General features: G+C 36.0%; 1 protein-coding gene and 1 non-coding gene across 4 annotated transcripts in view; one reads left to right on the forward strand and one right to left on the reverse strand.

The window, feature by feature from the left end:
- The window catches only part of CBFA2T2 (CBFA2/RUNX1 partner transcriptional co-repressor 2), a 130711-nt gene that overhangs the window by 81944 nt on the left and 30108 nt on the right, over positions 1-18659 (forward strand). For 2 of the 3 annotated variants that reach the window (XM_074347144.1, XM_074347143.1), the window contains exons 2-3: positions 10310-10453; positions 11979-12220. In XM_074347144.1, the coding sequence (XP_074203245.1) occupies positions 10310-10453; positions 11979-12220 (386 nt within the window). Of the gene's footprint in view, positions 1-4816; positions 4934-10309; positions 10454-11978; positions 12221-18659 lie in introns of all 3 variants that reach the window. The other variant, XM_074347145.1, reaches the window with a different exon arrangement.
- LOC123618537 (U6 spliceosomal RNA) lies at positions 6266-6372 on the reverse strand. Its single transcript, XR_006726969.1, has one exon. It is a non-coding gene; the product is annotated as a U6 spliceosomal RNA (small nuclear RNA).

An 18659-nucleotide genomic window follows, 5' to 3' on the forward strand; every position in this document is an offset into this window, starting at 1 on the left:
TGTTCCTTGATCTCTGTCTTCTTTTATGTATTGCTCTATCCTTAGCAGTAGGATACCTTATTGGCATTCAGTTATTTTCAAGTGAGTGAATGAGAGACTACTAAAATTCAATTCAGGAAAACCTGCTCAACCTCCTTAACTTAATTGTTTCCTTCATCTCTCCCTACATCCACTATTATAGGGCTGATTTGTGTCCCCTGAAAATTCATATGTTAAAGTCCTCTAACCACTCAATACCCCAGAATGTGACTGAATTCTGAGGTAGGGTCTTTAAGGAGGTAATTAAGTTAAAATGAGGTCGTTAGGGTTGGTCCTAATCCAGTACGACTGGTCTCCTTATAAGAGAACCCAGACACAGATATCTTCAGAGGGAGGACTGTGTGAAGACATGGGGAGAAGACAACTACTTACAAGCCAAAGAAAGATGTTTCAGAAGAAACCAACCCTGACAACACCTCTCAGACTTCTAGCTTCCAGAATTGTGAGAAAATTAATTTCTGTTATTTAACCTACACAGTCTGTGATACTTTCTTCCAGCAGCCAAACTAACATAACAACAACAACAAAAAAAACAGTTCCATAAAAAGCAACTGTACCCTTTTTCATATTCCATTCTAGGAAAGTAACACCTTTCTCCCCACCTCCTCCCCACAGAGGCACTGGGAATTGACCCCAGGACCTGGTGCACACCAAGCTTGCACTATACCACTAAGCTATTCACTCTTTCCCCTCACCCCCCTCCCGACCCCAAAGTAACACCTTTCTTACCATGTTCTTTTTTCTGTCCTCCTTTGTTGTCCTGTTTGTGTTTTTCCTGTGAATGGTATTGTTCTGAAAGGGCTTTGCTAGACAGGAGATGGACATGGGTGACTCAGCCTGGCTGTCCAGAACTGGGAACTGAAAAGAAAAGAGAAATGCAAAGAGAATGTTATGTGAAACAATATGGATTATTTGCAGAATGTGGGAAATGGTGAACGTGAGGAGCTTGTAAACATGTTGTAAATCTATTACTATATCACTAATCCAAAGAAACTGATTAACAGCTTGAAGAAGATCTGAATAAACTACTAATGTGCAAACATACATGTAGTGTATAATAGTCACTAACTATACCCTCCCACCCAAGAAGGAAGGGTTTATTATTTGCAGCACGTAATACTGAACACTGGGGATCTTCCCTGAAGCAGCATCTCCAGTCACTAGCTATTCTTAATCAATACTGAAAATGAAGTGAAAGTTAATAGAATAAAAATCAGCAGGCATAATTTAATTTAGTTTTATTTTCAAACATCACATCTTTTTTTTTTTCAACTTCTCATAGCCATAATTTCCTCATTTTTATACTGGTAACTCCCAATTCTAGACCAGACTATTCAACTCTAAACTTTTTAATTTATCACTTAGGAACCTCCAATTGGCTATCTCAGAGGCATCATGAAAGCAGTATGGCCAATACTGAACTCATCATTTCTCCCCTCTGACATATTCATCCTCCCTCTGGTGGCCTCTACCTTGGCCAATAATTCCAGTTGTTCCCTAACTTATTTACTGTATGTAATCAATCAACAAATCCTATTTATTCTAACTCTAAATATTTTTGAAATCTACCCCCTTTTTCAATTCCCATTGCTACTCCTCTCCCAGTCCACAATCATCTCCCACTATAACAGCCTTGTAAGTAGTTTCTTCCTGCGTTATGACCATTTTCCCCATTTCTTAAGAAGTATTTCAAGTAGACAAAATAAGAAAAAAGCACAGTATAACAAACACTCATGTGCTTTGTCACTCTTAGCTTTGTCAAATTTTAATGTTTTATCTTAAAATTTACTTCAGATCTTTTGAAGTGAAACATTTGAACTACAATTTAACTGTGCCTGATCCGTTCCTTTTCTTCCCTTTGCAGTAGTCATTATCCTGAATTTGATGTTTATTATTTTCTTGCTTTGAAAAAATATTTTACTACATTTACATGTGTAAATATATCATATGTAAATAAATTCTTTATCATATGTAAATTTTTTAATGGTTTTAGACTTTATGAAAGTATTGTACTACCCATATTTTTCCTGCAACATACCCTTTTTACCCAATATTGCTACATTGTTTATCCTTTTGATACATATAGCTCTAGTTTCATTAAATTATTTTAATAGTATTGACTGTTTCACTTAAGAATATGCCACAGTTTAGTTGTGTGTTCTCTGTTGCTGTACATTTAACCTGTTTCTCTTACACATAAATTGTAGTAATTGCTCTTCAAGTTACACCAAAAGTCTTGCTGGCATGTGATAAGAATTGCTTTGAATTTATCATTAAAATAAAGAGAAAATAGTTAGTGGTAGTAAGTCTTCCCATCCATCAGCATGATAGATCTTTCCAATTATGTAAGTCTCCTTTTATGACTTTCAGTCTACTTATATGCTTTATAAAGGCTTTATGTATCTTGTGTTAGATTTATTCCTAGGTGGTTTAATTTTTGTTGTATAGTCATATCCTTTTGAAATTATTGTTTATTTTCTGGTGTATAGGAATGAAATTAATTTTTAAAATGTAGGACTTTTATCTAGTAACGTTGCTGAACCTGCATGTTAATTCTAATAATGGGTGGTAGAGTCTCTTGATACTATATAGAAAGTCATCCACTGTGTACAAAATGATAGTTTTTTCTTTCCAATCCTTCTATCCATTAGGGTTGATTAACTATCATGCTGCTATGGCTTGTCTCTTGAGTAGAAGTTGAATACAAGCATTAATACTGGACATCTTTATCTTTCAGAGTGGAAGGGCATTGCTTATAATATTTCACCAATAAGTATATGGGTATTTAGAGGCGACCCTTTATCAAGTTAAGGAATTGATCTTCTATTTCTAGTTTTATTCATATTCATGAGTGGAAGTTGGGTTTTATCAAATGCTTTTCTGTAATTATAGAGGTAATTTTAAGGTCTTTTAAAAAAATCTGTTAATATGGCGAATTACTGAATTTTCTAACACTAAGTTATACTTACATTCTTGGATAAACTTTACATGATTGTGATTTTAAAAAAATACATTATTGGATTTGGTTTGCTAATTTTCTCAGCCTTGTTGTGGTATAATTTATGTATAATAAAGTTCACCCATTTAATATATACAATTTGAGTTTTAGCAATGTATATATAGTGTGTTAGTGCCATTACAATCAGATATGAAATACTTCCATCACCATAAAAAGATTTATCATGCCACCTAATGTCCTCCTTTGTATTCAGTTTCTTCACATCAGTCCCAGGCACCGATCTGCTTTTTGTCACTAATTTTGTCTTGTCTAAAATTTCATATAAATAGGATAATACAGTATGTAGTTTTGTTGTGTCTGGCATTTTTCACTTGGTCTAGTACTTCTGGTAATCATCCATGGTGTTGGATGCATCATATATCAGTAGTGTGTTCCTTCTTGTAGATGTGTTACAATTTGTGCTTCTTTGATGGCTAGTATGTCATGCATCTTTTTATGTCTTTATTGGCAGTTTGTATATCTTCTTTTGGGAATTGTCTCTTTAAATCTTTTTTGCACATTCTTTAAATTGTGTTGTTTGTTACTATCAAGTTTTTAGAGTTATTTATATGTTTTGGGTATCTCTATATCTGGTGTCAGATTGCACTGGTAGAAGATAGAGAAAAGAGGAATGACTAAGGAGGAAATTAGCATAATCATGAAACAAATGGTCCTTCAAAGGTATGCTGGTCATCTTTGAAGTTCTTAAGTTTCTCTGATTTTTGGAAGAACATCAGATAAATAGCCTCATTTTTACAACTCCTCAGCTCTGACTTCATGTTGTTAGTGTTCTGTGTTTAATGTGCTCTTTATGTAATTTTTTTCTGTTTTTAAAATAATTTTTCTATGTTATTTTCCTTGGAGATCAATAAGTAAAGGTCTCTTTATACCTAATCTTAAGAAAATAAAAATGTTACTCAGATGAACCACTTCAGTGGATGCTGTGAAAAAGATTTTATAGGCATAGAAATAAAAAAGTAAGAATTAGACATCTGAATGTTTCCAGTTTTTAAATCAACCATAGCAGAGATTGGCGAACTATGGCACCCATTGCTTGTCTGCAAATAAAGTTTTGTTGGAACACAGCCCATTCCTTTTTGTATTGTCTAATGTGCCACCACAGCAGAGTTGAATAGTTGTGACAGAGACCATATGGTCCAAAATGCCAAAATACTTAACTATCTTGCCCTTTGTAGAAAAAGCTTGCTGCTGATCCGTGAGCTGTAGAAATGTGTTAGATAAATTAATTTTCCAGTGTATTTATGAATGTGGAATGGAAAAATTTGTTTTTTCAATCCCTGTTGTTAGTATATGGTAAAGCATTCATGTTGTTTTGAGTTCTGTCTTCAGGGTCCCTTGTAAAATATTTTCTTGCAATTTCTTTACATGAGTTCTTATGCCTCAGTTTTTGTTGAATAATAACTTATCTGTCATTATAAACTTATTGCTGGCTATTTCTGCATATGAAGCCTGCATGTTATTAGAAAGTTGCATGAGTTGTCAGGTTTGTGGCAGAGCTACAAGGATGGGAAATGCTCATGCTTAAGCATATACTATGCCCATCATCCGTTTAGCCAGCCTTATAAGGCTATAAGTGCAACAGTAATTTTGATGTTCTTTCCTCTATCTTTAGCAGATTAAAATAGTTAGTTTTGGAAATGCTTCTCATCTTATAGTTACACATTTAGAACATTTACCTATGCTTGGCAATGGTTAAAGAGAAAATGGTCAAGAAAACCTTTTTCCTGATTTTTTTCTTGGTTCTCATCCCAACTTTAGGGGCACTGTTCAAACTATATCCTTCATGCTTTTGTCCTTATGTGCTGCCTGGAAAGCCCATGTAGCCTTCCCCGTAAACTACTTAATGGTTTATAAAGACTTCCCTGGCTTTCATAAGTAAGTAATGCTTCTATTTTACTTTCTTAGTATTTTGTACACATTTAAATTTATCTGTCTTTCCCATAACTCAGGACCCTGTCTTCTTTTATCTCTTTCCCAAAGCCTGGCAAATACAGGGCAATCAGTAGCATGGGATCTAGAGAGCCTCAAAATTCAGCTACAAATGATTGGAAACAATGCAATTATTTATCAATAGAGGATTGTTTAAATGAAACTGTGGTACACCCCCATGATGGAATATCATGCATCTATCAAAAAAAAAAAAAACAGGGTTGTGGAATTAAAAATTTCAGGATATACTGTGAAATTATAAAATGAAACAAAAAACCAAGGAGCAGTACAGTTTGTATGTGGTATAGATCAGTTACCTATTGGTCTACTGCTATATAACAAACCATGTTAAAACTTAGTGGCCTAAAACAATAAGCTTTTTATTTATTTATTTTTGCTTATGAGTCTGTGAGTCAGGAAATTCTCTTGCTCTTAGTTGTGCTCACTCATTCATATGTCTGCAATCAGCTAACTGCAGATCAGACTCATTAGGTTAGGCTTTCACATGTTTGGGGATCAGCTGGCCTTGTATGCTGATACAGCTCATTTCTGCTCCATGTGGCCTCATCCTCCAGGAAACTAGTCTGGATTTGCTTTCATGGCAGGTTAAAGGTTCCAAGACAGGTGTAGAACTGGTACTCTGTCATTTCTATCACATTATATTGTCCAAAGCAAATCAGAGGGCCTGGCCAGATTCAGGGGATAGGGAGATAGACCCATTTCCTGATGCATTGCAAAAGGCAGGGCTACAGAAATGCCATTATTGGGGATACTCAGTTCAATGTAACTATGCTGCCTCTGTATAAATAGGGGTGGGGTAATATATTTGCTCATTTGTTCCCAGAGGAAAAATGGATAGATACACAAGAAACAGATTAAAATGGTTGCCTATGAGATGGGGTATGTAGGGACAAGAGCAGGGAGTATTTCTTTTTATAGCATTGACTTTTGAATGATATAAATGTATGTTTATATATATACAGAAGAGAACTATCTACCTTTGCTTCTGTCCCACAAAATAATTCTTTAAACTGTCACAATTGTTTCTTAGTTTGATTTGTTTTAAAGAAACAGATGGTAATGGCTTCCTTGGTCAACCTGTTTGGAATGATCAGTGTTCCTGTACTATGCATCTGACAGATTTATATATTCAGCTAATTTTCCTCAGGGATGATAATCAGGAGTGCTTGACTTTCTACCTTCTTATACCTAGAGCTCAGCATAGATAAACATCTCAGTGGCCAAATAAAATTATTAATTCTGGTAGTTTTTTTTTTTTTTAATATGGAATGCTTCCTGAATTTGCATGTCATCCTTACACAGAGGCTATGCTAATCTTCTCTGTATCATTCCAATTTTAGTATATGTGCTGCTGAAATGAGCACTCTAGTAGATTTTTAATCTGATTGAAGTAAATGTGTAAGAGTGTCTGCTGTGTTTACCAGCTATTATTACATAGGTTATGGTTCCCCTCACAGTAACCCTGTATTACAAGTGTTACCCCCAGGGACAGATGAAGAAAACCATAGTCACACAACAAATAAGTGATAGAGCATCCTTCACATCAAGTTCTCCTTCTTTCACCTAAACATTCTTCCCCCTTGCAGCCCTGAGAGTTTCCTTTCTTTCCAGTTGCTTGTGGGTGCCCTTCCCCTCACATAACTGCATTTTTCTTCTCATATTTATACTTCTTCTATTTATTGTTCCTTTGTCAACCTCAAAGTAATTTTTTAAAAACTGTAAAGAAAAAGCGGTTTATAATTTGTAAATACCCTCATTTGTGAGCAATTTATTATGCAGGATTCTTCTCAGGTAGCGCTTGTCTGGGATGTTTATGTTTGTCTTTAGTATTACTTCTTTTAGTGCTACAGAATAATTCTACTCTTTAGTTTCATGTTTGATTCTTCAAATTCCTATGTAGGAAAAAATAGCACTCCTCTCACATGGAGAACTTTTTATTATTTTGTTCTCTTTCTTTGGTTTTCTATTTGCATGACATCCTTAGCAAATTATATACAATGAAGAGGTAAAATCATCATCCTGACATTGTTTTCCATGTTTCCTCCTCTTTTTTAGCTCAAGTTGTTTGGCTTTATCTTTATGTAGTCAGGCTTTGAAGCATCAGCGATTTTGAAAATGCATGTGGCCATATTTCCCTATTTTCCAAATATTGAAAATAACGAAAGCACAGACTCTTAGAGTAAATTATCAGTTACTTTGTACCTTAGAGTCTATATTTTGAATCAAGTTGAACCTTTTGGATAAAACTAAGAGTTATTTTAATTTTCTAGGACTGTATTCATCTCTTTGATGGTTGGAGCTGTGGTGTTTATGGGCACAAGTCACTCTTAAGAAAAAGAAATTTCTTCTCCTTGAACTTTATCTAAGGTTCTCTGGAATTGAAAAGAGCTTAAAATATGGTTCTTTCAAGGGATTCAACTAAATGTTTTATAAAACATCAGTTTTATAAAAATTCAGAAATGAAGTCACTGTAAATATGATGACATTAAGGCATGCATTGGCCACCAAGCAGGGTTAAAATGCTTGTTATGGAGTGTACTTCTTATCCACCATCTGAGCAGCTGCTGAATTTGTCAGGTTATAAAGCAGGCTAGAGCTTTCACACCATGATGTGCATTCCTGCCACTCAGCTTCCAACAAATATACCACCTTATATTGTACTTGGTATTTTTGCAACTCTTAATTCTTGGATCATTCTGTGCAATGTCTCTGAAGTCACATGGATTGTTGATAGTATACCCATTTTCCATGAGGAGCAAATGCTAATATTCACTTGGACATAGGCATGAGGCTAGTTATGAAATCAGGACTTGACACTAGTCTTCATAGTTTTCTAATCATCGTTGTTGTTTCTTGAGTACCTTTTTTAAGGTATTAGGTATTATCTATAATCCTCACATCTTTCCTGCCAGGTAGGTCTTACTATCTCTCATTTTATATATGTTGAAAATGAGGCCCAGAAAGGTGAAGTGATTTGGTAAAAGTCACGTGGGTTGTTAGTAATAGAATGAGGATTCACACCAAACCTCTCAGTCTCTGTACGCGTGCTTTTCCTACTAGACAGTGTTGTTGCTTGAAACATGAGGAATAACACTAGTGTTGCAGGTTTGTGAGTAGTGACGTGAATAAGAGATGAGTAGTTTTTATCTGTAAACAGTGCTCTGGAGTCTGGATTTTGCCCAATATCCAAGCTTTCAGTTGGAATGTAATTCAGTGTTCATTCTGCAGTTGGGCTGCTCTGAGTTTTTCACTCTGCCAAGTGCTGAGTGTTAAAACACATCTCACTGTTAAGCCCTCCTCAGGCCTTTGGCGCCCTTGCTGTAAAGGCAGGTGGTCTGAAGAAAGGCTCCCTCCAGGTTGTTGCACACTGTATACAACACATAACAGTGTGAGACAACTGTCAGTTCCTTCCTTCCTTTCTCCCCTCACCCTGCAGAAAGCTGGGCCCCAGATGGAAGAGCTGGAAACAAGTCAACTGTTCTTTGAAGGGCATTGAGAAAGCACTGTCAAGAAAAAAAAGGCAAACGCAATAGCTAATTAGTCCACTAATCAGACAGGACGGCCATCAATTTTACAAAGAAAATGTCCTGGACCAGAGAGATGGGAAGGGCTAGCAGAGTGTTGCCCCCATGACTCTCAGAGAGCTGCATGTTTTTGTCAGGGGATTTGTAACTTGGGGGCACTGCTTCCTTGACTGACTTTCTATATTCATTATATCTCTTCCCCAAATATGACCACTGCAAACTGAATGAAGCATACAAATAATATTTGGGGATATTTTCCTCATTAGAAGGTGCCCTTGAATGTGCAAAGATGTGCCTTGTTGCCAGCGTCAGGAATGCTTTTATATGTATTCTGTTTATCGCTGTGATCTCAGTGAAAGAAAACTTTGCTTTAACATTCTCATTTGAACCTTTGGGCTCCATGTCTTGTACTTTAAATCGAAATCAGCAGCTATTGGAGAGTAAATACATGGTACTTAAGTGAAAAGTTTGGAATATAGACGAATATAGCTCAATTTAAATGTGATTATGGTAGCCTTGGCCCTATGATTAACCAAGAAGGTAATAAGTTCCCTTTATTGGGAAAAAATAAGTTTTTGAAGATATTGGAGTATTATTCTTCATTTTCATGTCTTACCCATATTAGCTCAGACCTAATTTTAATGTCATTAAATTTAATCTATCTAATCTCTCTGGAATTTGTTGCTATCTGGTGTTAAAACACTGCTTGTTATGAATTGTCCCCATAGATGAAGGATGAAGTACCCTGTGCTTTAGTTTAGAATAAGCTCTCATTTCTTTCTGTTTTTGGTTTTGTTTTTTTTAACAAGATAAAATTTAATGAAAATTGGTCAGTGTACTTTTCTTTTTTTTGGACACTATACATCATAAGTGACGTTCCTGCTATCAGAGATACTGACTTCACTTCTTTTTTATTACTTAGAATTATTGATTTATATACACATTTGTTATTTCATCATTTATAGTAATTTATATACAGCTGATTTTCCATGCCGTGCACTTGATGCTCAGTAATCTGGACAGTACCACATTAGCCTTCTCCCCACTCCCCCACTACTTTAGTTAATTTATAGGAAGTAAAGAAAGAACGCAGTTGAGGTAAGCTGGATTTATAACATGATTTCTTCCTTTCTCAACCACTGTCCTCACTATTGACTCCTGAACTTGCTGCCTTGTTAGTTTCCTAGGATTGCCTTAACAAAGTGCCCTAGACTGGGTGGCTTCAGACAATACTATTCTCTCACAGTTCAAGGTATCATCAGGGTTGATTACTTCTTGGGGCCTCAGTGGAGCAATCTGTTCTATACCTGTCTCCTAGTTTTAGGTGGTTGCTGACAATCCTTGATATTCCTTGGCTTATAGATGGCACCACTCCAGTCTTTGCCTCTGTTGTTACATGGTGTTCACTGGGTGAGGCTGTGTATGTCTTCACGTAGTCTTCCTCTGGGTATATGTCTCTGTCTTTTCTCCTCTTCTTATAAGAACATCATTTATATTAGATTTAGAAACCACCTAGATAATCCAGGATGATCTCATCCTCTCAAGTTCTTTAACTTAATTACATCTTCAAGGACCCATTTTCCAAATAAAGAAATATTCACAGTTTAAGGTATTAAGAGGTGAACATATTTTGGGGGCTACCATTTAGCCTATTATACTAAGTAAGCATCTTTTTAACTTCTCAATCCTCTAGGAAAATATATTGGTATTTCAAATTGTTGTCACTTTTTATCATCTTATAGAAAATTCTGATTCCCATTCCTTCCATTCTTTACAGTTGGTCCTGAGAAAAGGGTTCCAGCAATGCCTGGGTCGCCTGTGGAAGTGAAGATACAGTCAAGATCCTCACCTCCCACCATGCCACCTCTCCCACCAATAAATCCTGGAGGACCCAGGCCAGTGTCATTCACTCCTACAGCATGTAAGTCCTCTTAATTACTTGGGCTTGTGGTTCAGAGTGACTTTGGATCTAAGTGAATGCCATTAAGCCTTCTACATATACTACTCAACATTTTCAAAATGGCTATTAAGATAGATATTTATATACATACACACACATATCTAGTTCTTTCCTTTTATAAGTTGCTTTTTCCCTCTGAGAGTAGTACTTAGCTAATTTAGATATTTGGAAATTTAGTCTAAATATTTTGCTTTCATATGCTTTGGCTTGCAAGCAGCTATTTTAATTTCTTTGGCTCCAAAATAATTTTAAATTATTATATTGATTTATAGGAGTCAAAAAGTAAGTTTCATAAAATTATTGAACTACTACTGAATTTGAAAAAATCTTTAAAAGTTTGAAAAAAAAGTTTTTAATAGTTTTTAAAACTTTGCCAGCTAAGTTTTTAAAATTTTTGTTTGTGGCAGAGTTCATAAAAGCTTAATTTATGGCATACACAGATGTGTAAGTGTTTATCAAGAAATAGACAGTCTTTCAAGGCAGTGCAAATACAGAAAGAAGTAAGTATAATTTGGTAAGTGAAATAATGGGAGCATGTACATAGGCAGCACAGAGAAAAGTTATTAAATCTACTAGGAGAAGCAGAGTCTGTCAAAGAATGCTTCTTAGTACAGGTGATATGTTTTTAGACCCAGTTTTACTTAAATTTTTAAGCCTGAGTATGATTAAGCAAAAATCTATTAACACTTAGGCACTAGGTAATTTTATTTCATTGTTCAGTGAAGAAAGGGATTTTTACTTAATACCTATAAGAACATAGCTCTAGAGTTGTGTTCCAAATTAAAACTACAAGAAATGAGTGTTTAGAACAATGGGAAAATAGGAAAACTGTAATTAATCATATGTATTGTAATTTGAGGAGAAATATAGGATGGAAATGTCCCATATAATACCTAGAAAATGCTTTATTGAATGACCAAGAATTTGGCACTGTCAAGGCAGGGAGAAACTGATTTTGATGGACATGAATATATATCTCATAGCAGGAATAGATTATTAAACCTATAGCCTAAAAAGCATTTCTCACATTAATATAACTCTCTGCTTTCAGATTATCTTGTTCACATGCTATATTCTAATTAACACTTAGCTTCTTTGGTAACCTGAGGTTGAGAAGGAGCTGTTACATAAAAGATGGGCATGGAAATACTTACTCTCCCAGACTTAACTCATGCAGTACTCATTGCAGGAAGTCTTAAAACTACTTATCCCTGCCCTTGGCATCTGTAGAGTTAGTTGTCCCTTCTCTGTGCTCTTCTAGCACTCATACTCTTCTTTTTTTAACACTTCTGTGTTATTCTGTTACCATTTTTTACCTGTCAGTCTGTCTCACTATGTAGCAGTCTTGTTGAGAATTGAAACAGTGTCATATACTCCTTTAACATGTGCTTTACAAAATTTAAATGAATAAATGAAGGAGAGTGCAGACAAGAAAAAATTAACAAAGATCCTTATGTTTTGCACTTAAACCGAGTCTTTCTTTCAGTAAGCAATGGCATCAACCATTCTCCTCCTACCCTGAACGGTGCCCCATCACCACCACAGAGATTCAGCAATGGTCCTGCCTCTTCCACATCATCTGCACTGACAAATCAACAATTGCCAGCCACTTGTGGTGCTCGGCAGCTCAGCAAGTTGAAACGCTTCCTCACCACTCTGCAGCAGTTTGGCAATGACATCTCACCTGAGATTGGGGAGAAGGTGCGGACTCTTGTTCTAGCACTGGTGGTAAGTACAGTATCACTATTGAAAGCTGCTTGAGTATGTGGCTCAGAACTGAAGCCAGCAAAGAAGTTGTACATACTCCTTCTCATTCCCAAACTTGTATAAATGTGGCAAATTCTACAGTCTAGATTAGCTTAATTTGCATACTACTGTAGAATCATGGATTTCAGTTGTGAATAATGTTTATCAAAGAAACAAAATCTATAATGTTTACCTTATTGATTCTCATGGTATTGATTTAATTCCAGTAAGCAGCCTTGTCTTAAAACTGAGTTTCAAAAAGCCCGCAGAGGTTCAAGTAAGTTAATGCAAGGTTTTGTTACTTAATATATTCAGTGCCTGGTGCATTGTTTCCAAACCAGAGAGAAAAGAGAAATGGCTTAATTTTCAAAATAATAATTTATAAAATTACAAGTTTTGTCATCTGAATAAATAGTATCAAAGGGATTACATTCTTTAGCTTCTCATGCAAATATATTTCTTTAGGATTTTCAAGGTACACATAATTTTTCTTTCTATATTAATTGTGGTAAACCCATAGTATGAGAGTGATTTTCTGACATTGACACCTGGGTAGGGTTTGACTCTCAGTGTATGTGAGCTACCAGTTTTTAATGTTTGTAAATTGAATTCCTGAAACACTACCTAAACTAAAAGCATACTGTGCTCCTAGCGTATGTGATAAAGATGAATCACAGCACTAAACTTTCACCTTGCAGTTCTCAAAGTATAATGAGGGACCCCTGGGGTTCCCCAAGGCCCTTTCAGGAAGTCCAGGAGGTCAGAATTCTTTTCATAATAATACTAAGATGTTACTTGCCCTTTCAGTCTTATTTTCTCGTGAGTATACAGTGGAATTTTCTAGAGGCTACATAACATAGGATGTTGCAATGCAGAAGCAGATAGGAGAACCCAGCTGCTTTTTATTTAGCTAGATATCAAAGAGATTTGCAAAACTGTACAAACAGTGCCATTCTCCTTACTATATTTTAGGGGAAAATATAGTTGTTTTGAAATGGACTAGTAATAAATATTTTTTAAATTCTCAGCTTTAATTTCTGAGCTAGTGATTATCACCAGATGTAACCTACATAAATTAGAGGGATCCTGAGACTAAAAAGTTTACTAACTGCTGTTTTAAAAGATTACTCAGTATTGTGTGGAAGAAGCCACTTTCATACAAGACAAGATGCAATAAATGACTTCTTCATCATTTAAGATTCTGTCCCTGTTGTTTTATATAGCTATAGGTGGTTTATTTTAATTGCTCTGTAATATTTTATTATAGGAATATACCACAATTTATACTTTTTGATGGTCATTTGAGTTGTTTGCATTTTGAGGCAGAATCAGGGAACCCCAACACCACCGCCATTTTTTGAGATTGCTACAATTCTCAGGACTTGGCACTATAGTTGTGCTCACAGCTAAGATTTAATAGAGAGGTGTAATAAAGATACACAGCTAGATCGGAAAGGAGAGAGACAAAGTTAGGGTCTGGAAGAATCCACATGTAGGCTTTCTTATGCTCTTTCCTCTCTATGAATGATCACGCAGAGTGCACTCTTCCCCCCGCAGTGAAAATATAGCAACATATGTGTGATGTTTCTGCCCAGGGAACCATGTTGGAGACTCAGTGCCCAAGATTTTTACTGGGGTCTGGTCACATAAACACTCTGCCTAGTACCTCCTGAAATTCCCAACTCCTAGAAGGAAAATCAGTGTTTAGCATAAATGAGTTTGCAAAAACAGCACCTTCATCTGTTAGGGAAAGTTTTTTGTTTTTATTTTGGGAAGGGGTGGGGAACTGTTTACTGGTCAAATTTTAGACTACTGTGGAAAACTTTTACTGGATCTAGACTAATAAAATTGGCTTTAAATGTCACAATGAGTTGGAACATAATTGGAAACAAAGTAGACATCAGAATGTTATGCCAGTTCCAGCAGCAAATTACTTTAAGTAGAATCTGCTTCATCTCAAGAGTTAAAAAAAAAAAAGTGGCAGAAACACATTTCAAAAAAAAGTCTTTTTCTAGCTGTGAAAGTATATATAGATGTTAGCCAGTTGTCCCTTTTAAATGGCTGTGCTTATGTTAACATTTCTTTCTTTTTTTCCCCCAAATTTTTAAAATTGTGAGATCATGAGGAGGTGGTAAAATACATATAGCATAAAACTTACCATCTTAACCATTTTTAAATGTACAATTCAGTGGTATTAAGTGTATTCATTATTGTGCAACTATCACTACCATCCATCTCTAGAACTCTTCATGTTGCAAAACTGAAACTCTGCATTGAACAATGATTCCCCATTGCTACCTTTCCCCAGCTTCTGTCAACCACCATTCTACTTGAATAATCTAGGTACTTCATGTTAGTGGAATCACACAGCATGTGTCTTTTTATGTCTGATTTATTTCACTTAGCATAAGGTCCTCAAGGCTCATCCATGTCGTAGCATGTGTCACAATTTTCTACCTTTTTTTCCCCTCCCTCCAACACTTCTGCCATTTTAAGGATGAATACTGTTTCATTACACACACACACACCATTTTGCTTATCTATTCATCTGTTAATGGACTCTTGGTGCATTTACCTTTCCAGTTAGGGAAAGTTTAAATCAGAGCAGAAAATTGTCAGTTGACTTAGACACCAGTCAATGGCCCAACCATGTATGCAGGCTTTTCTAGACTAGCTGTGAATGCTTTTCTATACTGGGGCCATTGCAAATAATGTTGCTCTGAGCACTTTTATACATAGTACATGTGTGCAAGCATTGCACTGAACAGTGGAACTGTGATTTCTTTGGTGTGTGTGTGTGTCTGTGTGTGTATTTAGTACATAAGGTCAAATGGTTTTCCCAAGTGTTATACCAATGTATACTCCCACATACTGGGATTTTCATTAAGATCAGCATCTTAGTCTTTTCAGACTCATATAACAGAATACCAACAGGGTGGCTTATAAACAACAAATATTCAGCTCTCACAGTTCTGAAGGCTGATAAGTCCAGGATCAAGATGCCAGCAGATTCAGTGCCTGTTGAGAACTCACTTCCTGGTTCATAGATGGCCATCTCAGCGTGTCCTCACAAGGCAGAAGAGGCAAGGAAGCTCTCTGCTCTCATGACCTAGTACCTACTAAAGGCCTTACTTCCAAATATCAATATATTGGAAATGAGGTTTTTACATATGAATTTTGAGGAGTAACAAAAACATACAGTCTATAGCAATTGATATTGAAACTATAAATATATTTGGAGCAGTGCAGGAAAAAAGTGAACACTTAGCAAACCAATTATAGCAGAAACTACCTTAATCTGATGACAGTTGTATTTATAAATGCAAAATCTATAGCAAGCCTCATGCTTAATAGTGAAATTTCAAAAGCTTACCCTCTATATTAGGAACCAGGTAAGGATGTCTTTTCAGTTTGATCCTGAACATAATAGCCTAGTAACTGAGATACAAGGATTGGAGAAGGATCAGTAAAACTGCCATTATTCATAGATAAAATGATTGTCTTATATGTATTAGATTTGATCTTAGCACTCTGTTCTCTTTCTCTTCCTTCTTTCCTCCTTCCTTCCCTTCCTTCCTCTTCCTCCCTCCCTCCCTCCTTTCATCTTGTTGATTGTTTAGATTGTTTTATTTTCCTATTTATGATAACCTTATTTGGTCTTATATTTATGAAAGGAATAGTTAAAACAGTCATTCCATGTGGAAGAGGCTTCATTAGCAAAGAAAAGGCCACACTGTTAGGTAGCTGGAGTTCAGTTCACCTGTGTGCATTTCATGTTTTTGGTGTATAAGAGGTAAGGTATTGGTAGTCCAGGGAGCAAGCATGGCAATTTCCACTGCACGATAAAGCTAAATGTTTTGTACTCCACCTACTTATTTGGAGAATACACATTCTGGCAGATAGTTTGGTACCTTAAGCTGGACAGTACCTTTGACCTACCAGTATCTCTCCTTGAAATTTCATACTATGAAAATAATAAGTGTGCACCAAGACTATCAGTTCAACATTATTTATAATGCCAAAAAAAACCTGAATCAGCTAAATGTTTTTTAAAGCTTGAGTAAATGACAGTACATTGGTTTAATGGAATATGATATAGTCATTAAATATCAAGTCTGGTTCAGAGGTGTAACAGCAAGGTATACGTCTTCCTTTTCTTCCTGACAAATATAGGAAAAAACAATGGATGTTATATATAAAACAAAAATAAGAAGACTCAAAAATGGAGAGAAAAGGGCAGGTTGATTAGTGACCTTGAGACACAAGGAAGTACATAGCAGTGAGTTCCCTTGGTTTTGTGCTTTCATCATATATCTTGTACTGTGGTCTAGAGAAATTAGTAACCTGGAAATACTAATAAGCACCCCCCCCCCCAAAAAAAGGCCTCTTTTTAGCTGAAGGACTAGGAAAGGAGCAATCAAGCAAAACAGAAAACTTTTAGACACAGACCACCCTGCAACCAAATACCTCAGAAAAAAAATGAGATAATGGGCACCCTTCCTCCTCCCATCAGAGGAAGCCTGAGCTCTCACCCCTCCCCAGCAGTAATGAACCCCTCCTTCCCTCTTTATATCAGCAGAGGTTGAGTGGGGAGCCTAGTATCATACCCTATCTGAGAATCAAAGTTCTTCTCTTCCCAATGGCACCATGTGGAGAATGCTTCAGTAACAGAAGACATAGATAAGATCTGGAGTCTTAACACAGAACCCAAAATGTCCAGGATATGATGGAACATCACTTATCATACCAAGCCCTGATCATGTTGAGTGGAATGAGAAAGGTAACTAACAGACATCACTGAACTGACCCAGATGTTTGAATTATGTGACAGGGCTTTTGAAGGAGCCATCATAAAACTGCTTCAGTGAGCAATTATCAACACAGATGAAGAAATACAGTAATGAAGTTAAAAACTCAGTGACGGAATCAGCAATAGACTGGAGAGGACAGAGGACGGATCCGTGAACTTGAAGGCAGAATGATAGAAAAAACTACCCAATCTTAACAACATAGAGAAAATGAGAGAAAAACATGAATGGAACATCAGGGATTTGAAAGATTATAGGAGAAGACCGAAGTCACAGTAGAAGAGTATGGGGCTAAAATGATGGCTGAAAATTTCCAGAATTTGGCAAAAGACCCAAACCTACAGATTCATAAAAGCTGAGCAGACCTCAAATAAGACCCACTCCCTCACAAAAGGACAAAAAATATTGAAAGCAGCGAAAGAAACATCTTACTCCTAAGGGGTTAATTCTGGTGACAGTAGATTTCTCATCAGTATCCATGGAGGCCAGAAGGAAGTGGCATATTTTTCAACTGCTGGGAGAAAAGATTGTCAACCCAGAATTTTATATCTATCAAAAATACCCTTCTGGAATAAAGGGTAGAAGGATCAAAATATTCTCAGATGAAGTAAAACTAAGAGAATTTATCTCCAGCAGACATACTCTGAAAGAATGTCTAAAGGGAGTTCTTGAAACAGAAAGGAATGATAAAAGAAAGAATCATGAAATAATAAGATAGATGGAAGAAAAATAGAAAGAGTAAAAATATAGGTAAATACAATAGACTTTGCTTCTTGAGTTTTCTAAATTATATTTGGTAGTTGAAGCAAAAATTACAACATTGTAATGGTTGTCAGTATATATTTAAGACAATTATAAACTGGGAAAGATAAAGGCAGATAAGGTTTCTACATTTCTGTATCTTGATTGCAATTATGATTACATGGATGTACACATGCCATAAAATAGGCATAGAACTATACACACATTTTACCAATGTAGGTTTCCTAGTTTTGATATTGCACTATAGTTATACAAAATGTAAACATTGGGGGAACCTTGGTGCAGGATACAGAGGAACCTATCTGTGCTATTTTTGCAACTTCCTATGATTATCTCAAAATTTTAAAAAATAAACTTTGAGTTTGGTGGCCTGTCTATACACACTGTCTTCTAAAACCACTATAGGTGTTGCCCCTGGGATCCAGAGAACAGATTCCTTTAATATTTTGCATTCTCACATTCTCTTTTCCTCAGAAGCATCTTTCTCAAGGCTGCCTTTGAGTTCTTCAGATGACACTTCTGTTAAGCCTTCCTTTTCCCCCTAAGTCTGATTCAGACATGTCTTCTCTGCATGCCAGTGGTGTCCAGCACACATGTACTGTGATCATACTGTAATGAGTAGCTTACTTGTCAGTTTTCCCACTAGACTGTGAGTTAGGAAACAAACAACTATACTCTTTTTTATTAAATAATTGAACGAGAGGGAAGGATAACAGAACAGTGGTTTATCTTCCCTCTTAGAGAGAGGATTGCCGTGCATCTGTAGTATATATAGCCCTGAGTCGGTTTCTCTGGCTTAAATCATTATTTCTCTGTGCCACACAGGTCATCTTTTCTCTTCTTTGTCCATC

Source organism: Camelus bactrianus, chromosome 19, assembly GCF_048773025.1.
Source record: "Camelus bactrianus isolate YW-2024 breed Bactrian camel chromosome 19, ASM4877302v1, whole genome shotgun sequence".
Lineage (NCBI taxonomy): Eukaryota > Metazoa > Chordata > Mammalia > Artiodactyla > Camelidae > Camelus > Camelus bactrianus.